The sequence below is a fragment of the Setaria viridis genome, chromosome 3, assembly GCF_005286985.2.
Source record: "Setaria viridis chromosome 3, Setaria_viridis_v4.0, whole genome shotgun sequence".
In the NCBI taxonomy this organism is placed as follows: domain Eukaryota; kingdom Viridiplantae; phylum Streptophyta; class Magnoliopsida; order Poales; family Poaceae; genus Setaria; species Setaria viridis.
Window position 1 is genome coordinate 24,035,901 of NC_048265.2, and position 14,071 is coordinate 24,049,971.

At 45.0% G+C, this 14,071-nt stretch overlaps 2 protein-coding genes across 2 annotated transcripts; one reads left to right on the plus strand and one right to left on the minus strand.

Annotated features, from left to right (window-relative positions):
• Positions 1 to 5,890: 5,890 nt before the first annotated feature.
• Positions 5,891 to 7,101, minus strand: LOC117849158 (uncharacterized). The gene is made up of 2 exons (XM_072292311.1): positions 6,708 to 7,101; positions 5,891 to 6,624 (listed from the first exon to the last, which is right to left on the minus strand). Exons 1-2 carry the CDS (start codon positions 7,014 to 7,016, stop codon positions 6,055 to 6,057), a joined length of 879 nt encoding a protein of 292 aa, XP_072148412.1. The 5' UTR covers positions 7,017 to 7,101; the 3' UTR covers positions 5,891 to 6,054.
• Positions 7,102 to 8,446: 1,345 nt separating this feature from the next.
• LOC117851058 (uncharacterized) lies at positions 8,447 to 9,193 on the plus strand. Its single transcript, XM_034732960.2, has one exon. It carries the CDS (start codon positions 8,512 to 8,514, stop codon positions 9,004 to 9,006), a length of 495 nt encoding a protein of 164 aa, XP_034588851.1. The 5' UTR covers positions 8,447 to 8,511; the 3' UTR covers positions 9,007 to 9,193.
• The last annotated feature ends 4,878 nt before the right edge of the window (positions 9,194 to 14,071 follow it).

A 14,071-nucleotide genomic window follows, 5' to 3' on the forward strand; every position in this document is an offset into this window, starting at 1 on the left:
CGGGGTTGGATGGCCTTGATGAGGCCGATCAGGACATCAGTGATCCCTTTCCTCGCCGTTCGAGGAGGGATCCCACTCGACCGTCCAACCTGGAGGGAGTTGGGGCGGCCAAGTGCCAACAGGAGCAGACTCAGGAGCTGCGACTTCACCTGAAAAGAAAGCCACAAACAAGGCTAAGCTACTAAACTCAACAAGACTTAACCGACCGGGAGTAAAACTACTCCACCACTTCTAGACATGCGAGGCTCTTTGGCTGAGGGGTTTGTTTGCCAAAGCACTAAGTAGATCCTTATTTTCAAAGTTTTAGCTCAGATTCTAGGTTCATTAACCGGTCTAAGTCGGCAACTTACTCTAAGCAACATAGATCCAACCAAAAGGGTGTATAAACATCATCAAGACCATGTCATCATCAGATTCCTTTATTACTCAGTGTACCATAGCGATCAAGCAGTCTCAAACTGTGAGAGGTAGACGAATCGATTCGAGTTCTTTAACCATGCATAGTGAACCTAACCTCACGACATCCGCGCACCACCGAGGGCCGCTTCCTGTGTCGGCCTTCCCCATCAATTCCCTAACCCGTGTCGGGCCCATTTCCTTTGGTGCAAGGTTCCACAGACCCGGCCTCTGCCATTCTGTGACCACACTTGCCACCACGTGCGGCCGCAGGGGAACTCCATTCTAAGGACAATGGAGCGACCGCTCATGTCTAGGTTCAATCAGGTACTAGGCTTCCCCATCCCATACTGAGTATGAGGTTAGTACTTTCAAACACTTGATCACGAACACCACCACTGTCGGGCCTTAACAGATTCCATAGACAGACGGGGCGACCAGCCGACCACCAAAAGTTAACCAAAACCCTACCCTGTCCATCGTCCTTATAGTTGTAACAGAAGGAGAAACAACCAACTCCTATAACTCGCGAGTGACATGAAATCACTCGACTTTTACCGCTTCCTATTTAAGCATAGCAACTACTCGGTCCAACAAACTAGTGTTCAGATCGAGGAATTACGCCATGCATCTACGGTTGCAAACAACTCCTATACGTAAATGCACAAACATGAAGAAGAAGGCATGAGCAAGTTTAGGAATTTGGGGTTCATGCTCCGGGGCTTGCCTTCAAGTGAGGAGGAAGGGAACCGGTCTTCTGCTGGGGCGGCTTCGGCTTCTGGGAGCGGTAGCTCGGCTACAGCTACGTCTTCGGGCGCCGGGTACAGCTCGTAGACGCCGTCAGCGAGATGCAACTCTACATGAAAGCAATGCAGGAGTTAGTGTTTTAGACGGTTAATTCAACAACACTTGCAGTTAAAACTCGGACACTGGTAGCAAAGCTACATAATAGGTGGGGAAGTTTACTTGAGTTGGTGGAGAGCAAGATAAAAGGGTCAGATGGGAAGAAACTTATGATCTGACCCTTAGACTAGAGGAATAGCTGTGCTGGGGGTCCTCAGACTTAGCGCAGAGAAGTCCCCGATTTTTACACATATACCCTCGGGTCAAGGAAAAAGGATACAGCCGAGTCCTCGGGCGAGGCGGAAAAAGGGGTAGGACGAATAGACAGGGTCGGGCGAGACGGAGAAAGGGGTCGGATGAACAAACAGGGTCGAGCGAGGCGGAAAAGGGGTCGGGCGGACAGACAGGGTCGGGCGAGGTGGAAAAGGGGTCGGGCGGACAGATAGGGTCGGGCGAGGCGGAAAAGGGGTCGGGCGGACAGACAGTGTCGGGCGAGGCGGAAAAGGGGTCGGGCGGACAGACAGGGTCGGGCGAGGCGGAAAAGGGGTCGGTAACTTACCTTTGGTTTATAGGTGAAGCTTGTGGTCGGGAAGGAGCAGACTTGGGTGGAAGGATTGAAGCATAAGACTTGGGCAGCGGCGATGTCCGACGGTGCTCCGGTGGCGGCGGTGCTTCTTGTGGACAACAAGCAAGCTCTAGCATAGCGCGGAGGAGCAAGCGGCTGGGTGGATTGGGAAAGGCGGGCATTGAGCGGAGAGGAGAGTTCCTCAGGAACTTAGGTGGCAGTGCTCGAGCACAAAACAGAGAAACAAGGCGGTAAGGCAGCGATGGCGAAGGGAACTCCGGTAGGACTCGGGCATTCCCTTTTATAGCTGCGCGGGAGAGAGAGGGTTGGAGCAGCACGAAGACCGGGAAGAAAAGAGATGGAGTGCGCTGTCATGGCGGCGATTGAGCAACGATGGGCGGCGGAACAGGACTTCGGGAATGACACCTTCGGCCATTAGCACTGGAGACAGGGCGGCGCAGGCGCGGTTTTGCCGGTTGTTGCGGTTTGGCGGAGGCGGGCGTCGTCGTGCGGTGGATCTGATGGGTGTGATAGGGGGAACGACGCTATAAGCGAGGTTGCACAGGTGATAAGACAGGCGGGCTGCGGCTGCGCGGGCGAGCGCGAAGCAGCGGTTTGCCGGGGTGCAGCTCTGGCAAGGCGGAAAAGGAGCTATCGCGGCTGGGGTTGGAGGAGTTGAGCCACGCGGCGGAGAAACTCTGGAGCGGGCATGCTACTCGAGTGCGTCTGCCTCGGGAGATCCGAGAAAAGATTGCGGGTCCACCGGTCAGTCTCGGTTTATCCTCTGCTCCAGATTGAAGGGAGACACTGTTGGTGAGACTTCGAAGGATCCGGCGGGGTGGGTTGGGGGTCTTCAGGGGTCGGAGGCGGGAACCGGCGGAAAACGGTCGAGTTCTCAGGGGTCGGGACCGGAACTGGAGGTTGAGCACTTAAGCTCGGGGAAGCTGAGTTAGCGGGACTAGGGACTCGGATTAAGATTAACTCGAAAGATTTGGGGTCGGTCATCACACAGGCGCACCTTGGGTTGCCCTAGGCTCATCAGGCCAGCTAGGATGCATCCTCATGCCATGGAGACAGGAGAAGAATAGCACATGGGATTGGAAAACTAGGGTAACGAGGAAGAAAGGTAAAACAATAAAAGATAGATTGGTTTTTGATCGATTGGATACACTCAATCGGCCATGACCCTTTATATTTATAGGAAGGGGAGATCTTGCCCCTAATGGAGTCGAGACCCTAACAAATCCCGTGTCAAAATACAACTCCTAACTCGGACTACACGGACCAAACCGGTCTGACCGCCCTGACAAACCGGTCTGACCGGTTTTTTTGGGTGCAGATCTTCTCGAGGTCATAACTCTCTCATTCGAACTCCAAATCGGATGTTCTACATATGCATTCTGATCTACTCGACAAGAGCTACACAATGGTGAAGTCCAATTTGCATTTTTGAGAACTTTGGTCAAACCAGTCTGACCGGTTGGGAGACCGGTTCATCGACCTGATCGTCCAGTTCTACCAATTTTGACCGTCAACAACTTCAATAGTATACAACCTCATGTGATGGTGAAACCGCCTCTATTCGGTCTTTGATATTTGCTTCGTTTAGATGTTATGTTTATATAGAAGTATACTCCATTATAACTTGTGTATCCATTCAAGGCTAAGGAAGCAATTAACATGTTATACTCCCTCGTAATGTTTAGATTGAGCAAATTAGTTTTGTTTAAAGATAAATCAATAAATTTGTCATAACATCATATATTTGAAAATCGAGTAGTACAATGCACGATCCAATCCATTTAGTGCGATCGTATGGTCGGTCACCTTTCTCGTATGTTACATGCCACTACTCACCATGCTATCCCTGCTTCAATGTAGCTTTTGACTTTGGGGGTGTTGGTTCCTCGAGCTAAAATTTAGTCCATGTCACATTAAATATTTAGAGACTAATTAGGAGGACTAAATATGAGTTAATTATAAAACTAATTGCACAGATGGAGGCTAAACGATGAGATGAATCTATTAAGGCTAATTAATCCATCTTTAGCAAATGTTTACAGCACATTATCAAATCATGGACTAATTAGACTTAATAGATTCGTCTCGCTGTTTAGCCTCCAGCTGTGTAATAGGTTTTATAAATAGTCTACGTTTAATACTCCTAATTAGCATCTAAACATACGATGTGACAGGTGCTAAAAATAAGTCAGAGGAACCAAACGGCCCTTTCATTCCTCGCCAAAATTGTGTAGCACTTCCATTTCTCCCAATCCAACATCTGCACAGCTAAACCAAACTTTCCTATCGCTCTACATACCTATCACCACACACTTGCACAAAAGCTAATGTACTACCTACCGGCCATCCCCTTTCTTTTATCTCGCTCTTCAGCTGGGCTTAGGGTGCGTTTGGTTGGGCTGTGGCTTTTGGAAAAGCTGTTGTGAGCTGTGGGCTGTGGAAAAGCAGCTGTGAAAAAGCAGCTGTGAGAAAAGCAGAAGACCGTTTGGTTAGAGGAGCTGTGAAACTGTAGGCTGTGTAAGAAATACCTGTAATGCCCCTAAAGGTCTGTGAGTGTGTTTATATGCAAATTGCTCGTAACAAAATAATGCGTTCACTAGTTCAAATGTAAACCACTATTTTAGGAAAAAAATAAATAAATTTTATATGTTTTTCATCCATTAAAGTAATTGGTCCACGTAAATAGAACTATCTATCAAAAGTTCTATACAAAGATGCCATCCCTCAACATTACTCCCCTCCTCTCGCACTAACCAAAGCATCAGCTATCCTAGTACGAATGGTATTCATGGTATCCTCATTCTCCACATCGTCACTATCATCTCCTTGTGTTTGTCTCATACCACATGTATGTTGTACCAAGTAATCCTCATCATCATCACATCTCTTGAACTCCTTATCACACAAATTGCTGTCACGAATAAAATTATGCAATGCAAGACAAGCCATAATGATATGTTTCTGAGTACGAGGTGAGAAACTTGGCATGTCCTTCAAAATACGCCACTTCTGCTTTAAGACTCCAAAAGACCTTTCAATGACATTACGAAGAGATGAATGCAAGAAATTGAACATCTCGTACTTTCCTTGGGGAGGCCCCGAACGATGCTGAAATTCTGGTATATGATACGTGCTTCCTTTGAAAGGCGCAAGATACCCAATTCGGTTTGGGTAACCTGAGTCCACAAGATAATACTTTCCTACAAAACTAAGTTAGTAAGGTACATAATAATACAAGTATTGCTAATTTGATGAAGGAACCATGTATACCTTTAGGAGGCACAGGGAATGGAGGAAAATTTGCCAATGCATGATTGAGGATACGTGTGTCATGTGCAGAACCCGGCCACCCGGCAACCGCAAAGGTGAACCTCATGTCAAAGTCACAAATAGCTAGCACATTCTGAGATGTATATCCATGACGACACGTGTGGTTAACCACTTCGTCCACTGGCACTACCACTTTAACATGTGAACCATCTATTGCTCCAATTGCATCTTTAAAGTATGGCCAAAAACGGTCCTCTCTCACCCTTTTATGCTCCGTAGAAAAAGTGGGATCTCTTGGTTTAATATTGTCCTTAGCTAACTTGCGCAAACACTTCAACACTTCGTGAAACTTCATGTGAACTGTCCAAAGTGACCGTGTGAAACGATTTTCAGCTTGTGAAAAAGATTGTGGTCCTCCGACGATCCACAAGAACATTGCCAATGACTCAGTAGACGAAACATTGTTGGTTGAGGTCAATCCGTAAGTAGAGACTAGCAAGTCATGAAGTTTATCGAAAATCTCGGTGCTCATCCGAAACATCTTATAAAAATACCTCGGGCGTGACATACACCTCATCACCCATTGAATTCCAGTTTCTGACGTTTCCCTATATTCAGCTTTATGCAAATACCACTCAGTATACAAGTTTCCCATTTCTCCCATAGCACCAGCATGTTGTGCAAGTTCAGCTAGCAGTAGTAGTCCTTTTTGTCCTCCTTTGGCTATATCTCCCAATCTATCATCCATCTACATGAGACATTAGTATATTAATAATTAAATACAACAACTTTCTTGACAATACTAAATGAAGAAGCTCAACATAACACAATAATAGATAAATAATATTTCACATCTCCAAGCAAACTATGGTTCAACATAGGGTAACAAATTATGGTTCAACATAGGAAAATTCTTGTCACATATGATAATAAAATAATCTGACAAACATGGAAACAAATCAGTGGCGCTTCATCATCTCCTTTTCTAGCTCCCTCTCAATCAAATCGAGCCTTCCTTTAGTTGTTTCTAGAGAGCTAAAGAGCTCCCTAAATTCAGGTTTAACAATTAGGGAGGCGGCTGTGTGCATTAGAGCAGTTCCTTCTTGCACCCCACATTCTTTCACCATCTTCATAGTCTCTGTAATAGTAGGAACTAGGTTGGTTGGAGGAGCTGATGATGCTTCAACACTTGTGGAGATCCTCTCTGCAGCATTTTCTATCTTCAAACAAGTGGTCTTGTACAAACGAAAGAATGGGCTCTTCTCATCCTTCTCTTCAACACCAATGGTGGTACCCTTACGTTTCCTTTTTCCTAGGTTCACTGTCATATCCTTCTGCTTAGGTTTTGCTACCTCATCCACATCCTCATCACTTGCCTCATCGGATGATATATCTCCAGGATAGGATGCAGAAGACCCACTTACATATGCCTTGCCAAATAAGATATGCAGGTCATCAAGGAACTTGGGTCCTTGTTTTCGAAACTTCACATGGTGGCATTTGATTCCTTTCTCACGATTGTTGCATCTCTACAATTAGAAAAAAAATTTAATAAGGCACACCATAACGAAGAATGGGAAGAATATAATTACAATGACAACATAGTTCTTACAGCAAGGTGTTCGTCCCACCATTCGTCTGAGCAGTCAATAGTTTGTTTTGCCTCATCCCATCCAAGACCAGTTGCACAATTCTTGAACTCCATAAATGTTGAATACTCCTTTTTAAGAAGATCTAACTTGTTCTTCAATTGTTTTTTTGTTCTCTTGTCACCGGATTTTTCTGCAAACTTTGAAACAACATTCTTCCAACCGGTAGTAGTAAAAATTCCCATCGGCCTATTCCCGGCTTCAATCTCTTCTTTGCAGGCATCAATCAAATGCCTTAAAAAAGCATCACCCCAATCCGCCTTATCACCCATTCTTCAGCCAACCAAAAATATTGTTTGATTCAATTCATATGACTAATGATAGATATTGTGACTTCAATAAATTATAAGAATTGCATGTGAACAATTTTGAGCCACTACCATCCTAAAAAAATATTAAATAGCTTAGATAAAATGAAACTGAGGTAGTAAACTCCTGGGGTTTCTATTTTCCTTCCACGAAAAGAAAGCTACCAGTTCAAACATTGATAAGAAGACCTACAATGCGTAAATACAAAGCTACCAGTTTGATTCGGTGAGGTCAGGAGCTACTTCATCATCATTATTGCCTGTCAAATCGTAAATAGAAAGTGCTGCTGTTCTACTAGCCATCAACGTCTACGGTAGCAGGGGCTACTTCATCATCATTACTGCCTATCATTGCTACTGATCTACTAGCCATCATTACTGCCGTGTGCTACTGATCTACTAGCCATCATTACTACCACGGCAGCAACTATTACCATCGACAGATGAAATTGTTGATGAAATCGAGCCAAGTCCCAGCGACTCACCTTCAACGAGACAGACGTGAGAGCAGACGCGCAGAATACGACGGCCTTCGGCGGGCAGGCGCGGCGTCCGCAGGAACATGTACATACGAAATACGAGGCCGGAGGCGGACGGCCGGGTGCGACGGCCGGGGGCGCGATGTGGCGGGTGATCCAGGGGCGGCGACCGGATCAGGAGGCAGACTGGCGACTGGGGCGGCGGCCGGCGACCGGGGCCAGAGGGCCGGCGACCGGGACTCGGAGGGAGACGGTCCGCCGGGGGCGGCGCTGGAGAATACGGGAGGCGGACGGTTGACGGAAGACTTGCGCTAGAAATAGATCAGAAAAAAATGAACCGTTACCTTTCATAAAGAGTGGCAGGTGGGTAATTTTTTACCCCAAAAGCACCTCAAAGCAGGGGGATGGTGCTTTTGCATTTGTACTACACCAAAAGCAGCTTTTAGGCAAAAGCATATAGAGCTTTTTTGCCTTTTGGTTGGCTTTTGGCTTTTGCAAAAGCAAAAGCAGGTTCAAAAGTCCAACCAAAGGCACCCTTAGGAGTTTAACCAGCTGAAAAGACTGGGCAACTGGGCAAGCAATACACAAGTTTATAAAAAGGGAAAAAAAAGGCTAAATCGAGATGCCAAAGTACCCAGGTACGCGATCTTAAAGGAAAATCTATTTCTGCCCTCAGCTTTTCATTCTAATCTCTTTTTTCCCCCAAAAAAATTGAAACTAAGAATTCAACACACCCTTCCTTTACAATCCGTTGAAATTGGGCCTAATTCGATCCCAACCAACAAAGCTCAAAAGCAAAGATCCCTTTCTTCACCCCCGTGCTCTACTTTAATTCCCTGCTTTGCCCTTTCCTCACTCTCCACCGGTGGGTCCCACCGTCCACCAACAAAAACCGAACCACGCACTGTTGCCCGAATCTCCCGTGCTTTTCTACCCATCTCCGCCCTCCCTCCCTCCGCCTCCCACCACCACCACCGCCCATGGGTGACTACCACCGCCCCTACCGGGGCGACCTCCGCTCGCCGCCGTCCTCCGCGCCGGACCCCGCCTTCACGCACGCCAACGGCTACTTCTCTTCCTCGGCCTCCCCGCACTCCAACAACGGCTACTTCTCCCCCGCCTTCGCCAAGAACGACGCTTTCCCTGGCGCCGGCGGCGACCGGCGCATCGAGATCTACACCACGGCGCCTCCGCCGCACCTTCCCCCGCCGCCGGGACACACGCTGGCGCTGCCCCCGCCGCCGGGATGGAAGGAGGGGCGCATGGGGGGAGGAGGCGGCGGCGCGGGCAGGAAGGGCGGAGGCGGAGGGGGCGGGGCAAGCATGTGGTGCCTCAGCGACCCGGAGATGAAGCGGCGTCGAAGGGTGGCCAGCTACAAGGCCTACTCGGTGGAGGGCAAGGTGAAGGCGTCGCTACGGCGGGGGCTCCGGTGGTTCAAGGGCAAGTGCTCCGAGATCTTCCACCACGGATGGTAACCTCTGATAGCTGGCTGGCTGGCTCTCCTTCTTGGACGGTGGCAGGGCCCCCAAGAAAGGAACCAGAGTTCTTGAAATGTTTGCGATTTAGTTTTTCTTTTCTTTTCTTTTGAAGGTAATGCTCCAGATGTCTATCTATCTATCTGTTCGACTACTAATTGGAAATGGATTTGGAATTGTGAGTGTATATCATAAGCTATTTTGCGACGGATGCAATGCAAGTTCATGTCAGTGTTTGTGGTGGGCGCACTTTCATCACTATGTGAATTGATCTGTCAGTGTCGTTAGGTTGTGGCTATTATGTATAGTAGTGTTGCTATCTTTGTTACTCGAATCAAATAGTCAGGAATTCGTTATTACCACCATGGTTTGTTTATCATACTTGTTACTGAGCCAGGAGTTTTGTTCGCATTGATAGGATAGTCAGAAATTTATGACATGTTTGTGGAGATTATCTTTGTTCTTCATTTCTATTGCTTATTCTTTGAGTTTAATTTTTGGCACTCTGCACGAATTAATTATAAATTGCTAACTGTACCACATGGTTATCTTTTGGCTTGAATGATGGGTCAGGTGTGCGGTACTAATATCCGTGCAAGTTGGTGCTCTCCTAGGACAATATCAAGTTTGATAGATTATTTTAACAAGTACATTTTAGGTACATTGATGAACCCTGAAACAAGAAAAAAGAAAGGAAGACACATCACCACAGCTTAGTTCAAAATTGTTTTATGGAGGGCTGGTTACTTACCATTTACATTACAGATTTCTAATACGTATTGTCAGTCAGAAGCAGTCGTCTTTCACCAGAATATATTTCACAAATATAGAAAAGCTATCTAGTGGTTGTGGTGAGTGGTGACATCCTGACAACTTTTCCTTTGTGTCATTACTGGGTTTGTTCTGCGTGTGATATGGTTTAGCTCACTGAACTTCCTTTCATCCGTCCATATCATATGAACATAATCAAGCCGGTGATTAGGTTTATAGAATGGTCATATCCTACCTTTAGTCCCTATCATATTAACACAATCAAGCTGGTGATTGATAGATTTGCTTGGCATCATCACCTTCCATGTGATCATATCAACCTCTTTAAAGCTTTGCAGGCACACCTATGCTTTGGTCTTTTGATTTGTGTTGCACTTGCATAGGCACTAATGAATTATCCAGCTTGATGGGTGGCAATTATTGTACTCCTAAACAGTCATTGTTCAGCATAAATACATAATAATGTAGCATATTAAGCCTCAGTTCTGGTCTCGCTCCTGTTACCAGAGACCATCATGAACTTTGCATGTTCAGGCTCCTCTGTAAAAGTACTTAGCATCGATTTGTAGGGGGAGGGGAAATGTCCCTACAGTAGTGCTTTTGTTAAAGAAGATTGTGCCGATTTAGCTGTTGCCAGGGGAGATGCCAGCCGCTCAAAATCCCTTTTGTTTCCTTCTTGGTGTTGTGTGATTCATACTTCATAGTTGCATGATTGCTCGTTGAATCTTGAGTGAACAGTAGCTTTCTTATGACAGATGAGAAAACTAGTTCCATGACCCGACCGAGTTATGAAGGAAATAAATTGATGCAGCTGGGATACTGCATATTTGTGGGTACCAGCAGCGGCGTTGAATGGCTCTGTGTGGACAGCAGACACGTAGTGTCAGCAGAGGAACTTAAACTCATATGTCATGCTTGCACAAGCACAATACTGATTACTGAATGGTGGAATCTTTGACTGCTTGGCGTTTTCTCTGATGCAGAAGTGTAAAGTGAAGTTGAATGCTCCTGACATGGTATATGATTCGTGCATGTGCGTATGTTTGTTATACAAGTCCGTGTGCATTATTCATCAGTAGTTCCTGTAAAGATATGGAAGGTAGCAAAAGAATGAAGAATGATGTATAAGATAACTGTTAATAATAGTAATTTGAAGACTGCTTTAACTGTATCAGAGTTCATCAACTTTTACATTTCAAATGGTGGGAACATGAGGCCAGGGTATATTTGAATCAGATATGCCAAAAATGAGTTGGAAACGCAGATATATTTTCAGACAAACTCTTCTCCGAGTATGGTATTCCTTGACAAACAACCTTCGAAGTTCAAACTGTATGTCACGGGTTCTTCTAGTCCCTAACCTGGTCGAAGTGGTGCCAACCTATTTTTGTACGTATAGAATAGAGGTCATTCTTAGACTAAGAAAGCATAGAAAGACCAGGCGGGCCCCATGGTATTGATACGATGGTCCCAAACAGAAGAAGCTCATCATGTTTGGTTTGCCGCAGCCTGTGCCACCACGACGGCCATCTCTGTCCCTTTGGGTTGCCATTGCCAGCTTACAGTGGCAGGGACCGCTTCCGATGCCAGGCAACAAGGGGCACCAGTTCGTCGGAGACGGGCTCAGCTTAGCATGATAGGTCCCGTCTTCAATTCTTCGTGAATGAACGGATAGGACCAGCACAAAAAGGGTTTAGATAGGGGGCCCTGTAACAGGCATTTTATAGTATGAACTCGTTTCTGCCATAATTTTGGAGAGAAACTTACTATTAGAAAAAAAAATACTAAAGTTCAACTGTGGTTTTAAAAAGTCAACTTTAACCTGGCTTGCACAAATGTCAACTTAACAAATTTACTTTCACCTTTCGATTCTGATGAAATTTGAGTAAAGATTGCTAATTGAGCAAGATTGCAGTCAAGGCAGTATTGGTTTGACATGTGCAAATGCATGGTGATGGCCAACGCATTGCGTCACACTCCTTATTAGAGCAATATTTCGCAAATTTTACACGAATTATGAGGGGTACTGTTTCCAGCGACCTATGGTCCCAACAGAAGTTTGTCTTGTGTGTGATCTCCGGTCTGTGCCGCCGCGACCACGGCGAGCTGTTGCATTCTCCACTGCTGGAAGTCTCCATCGCTTTGGGTTGGTACCTTACGGCAACGGGGACACCTGCCGACGGCTCATGGCTGCCAGGAAACAAGGGGCACCCGAGGTGGCAGAAAAAAGCAAACCAAAGCCAACAGCCAGCTACCAAAACACATGTGTTTTGGGGTACTAGAACATCACCAGTGTCTTATCCCACACAAATAGTTTTTGCAGGAATTTTGTTAGAAATCGTTATGAGGATGCCTGCTAGGCTGTATCAATCCACCAAACATTTTCAGGGCAAAGTTGTCTCTGATGGTTGAGCAAGGCAGCAAGCTGCTATCGACCATGGATAAAGCTGAAGGCAGCAAATATATGACAAGACGATTGAAAGCAACCCCACGCCCCCATTTCCCATCTTTCAAATGTGTATTGTGGAGTGTTGATTGAGAATCCGGACTTGGCCTACCTCATATACCCCTAGCTTTTCACCTGCGAAAGAGATCGTTGCTGTTGTCCGCTCCAGTTCTGAACATCCCATCTGAAATTTTGGTGAGGTCGGATCATCCACGGAACCAAAGGTGTATCATGGGTCGTTTGGATACCAGGAGCTAAACTTTAGCCCTGTCACATCGGATGTTCGGATACTAATTAGGAGGACTAAATATAAGCTAATTACAAAACTAATTGCAGAACCCTAGGCTAAATCGCGAGACGAATCTATTAAGCCTAATTAATCCATCATTAGCGAATGGTTACTGTAGCACCATATTGTCAAATCATGGACTAATTAGGCTTAATAGATTCGTCTCGCAATTTATCCTAGAGGTTGTGTAATTAGTTTTGTAATTAGTCGAGGTTTAATACTTCTAATTAGTGTCCAAACATTCGATGTGACGGGGACTAAAATTCGATGTTGGTGTTATAGTACTGGTCATACTTTAATAGCATAGACGATACCTAGATGAATGAAATCTAGCGGTTAATGATGTTTCCAATTTGAGTTACATAACAAAATAAATCACCTTTTCTTTGTTCTTTTCTGTTTGAGCACCACATGATGCCACTTTGAACATCGGGATTGCGTATTTTGCATCAACCCTGCGGGAAAATAACAGCATTGCTGCATTGGCACCTACTTTCTGAACTTATAATTGCTGAACTATTTCACATATAGGATCTACAAGCCCAAGTAGTAATGAAAGATCAGAAGCCAAGAATACCTTTTTCTGTTTTGTTAGAAAGTGGAGTAGCAATTACATTGCTCATCAACTTCTAGTAATTTCTACAGACAGTATAGAACCTTTGATGTAGCTGCACAATTGCACTGGTACGTAGGATCTACAAGATATAGTGATAGAAATCACAGGGCAATATACAAAAAGATGATTATACGACAACTTTCCTCATAGCTCATTAGCACATTGTGCTGACAGAAAAGAAAGAAAGGAAATAAAATGATCTGGTCATTCAGACTTTTAACATTGTCAGATTTCCTGAATGAAAAACTCCATCTTGATGGAGAATTTGGATAATTAGTCGACATTTTGCTGTTCCAGACCCCAGGAATGGACCTTCAGTACATAATACCCCAGCTGTGATCATATTCTGATGTTCCTTTATACGGTACAATTAGGTGTGCTCTCTCTTCCTCGAAGAATAATGCAACAAAAGAATTCACATCAGTAGGACAATCAGTCACTCAATCCCCCTAATCCCCTCCTAACAAACTTGAGTGTTCTTCAAGTGTCACAAGGGGGAAAAGAGTTATCTTGAGAAAAATGATCAGAGTTTTATAGACAAGCAATTACAGCGATGCCTTCACTTCCACCAAACACACATAACAACCATATTCTGATATGGCCTACTAGTCCATCAGATTCGTCAGTTATAACGTCCCTGTGGAATGGAATTATGCGATGGTTGCAGCTGTTTCCAGTTCCCTTGCTTGGAATCCAAGACAAAACAATGGTTATTAGTGTTTCCATCTTGTTAATCACCAACTACACTTGTTCAACAAGCATTTTGGTATGAGCTAGTAGAATGGCAGTATAAATTATTGCAGATAAAATGGTTTTTAAGATTATTTATTGATTTTCATTTACTTTTCTTTCTTTCACCTGGATGGATCAATGCTATGAATCTAATACTTCTATTATATGTGAAGTACAAAAATGCCAGAAGATTACTTCATTTCCATTGACT

Excerpts from the sequence above, each read along its gene's own strand:
- LOC117849158 (XM_072292311.1), bottom strand. The coding sequence starts at position 7,016 with ATGGGTGATAAGGCGGATTGGGGTGATGCTTTTTTAAGGCATTTGATT. Across the intron at positions 6,625-6,707 it reads GGTGGGACGAACACCTTGCT|AGATGCAACAATCGTGAGAA; the intron begins GTAAGAACTATG and ends TTCTAATTGTAG.
- LOC117851058 (XM_034732960.2), top strand. The coding sequence starts at position 8,512 with ATGGGTGACTACCACCGCCCCTACCGGGGCGACCTCCGCTCGCCGCCG.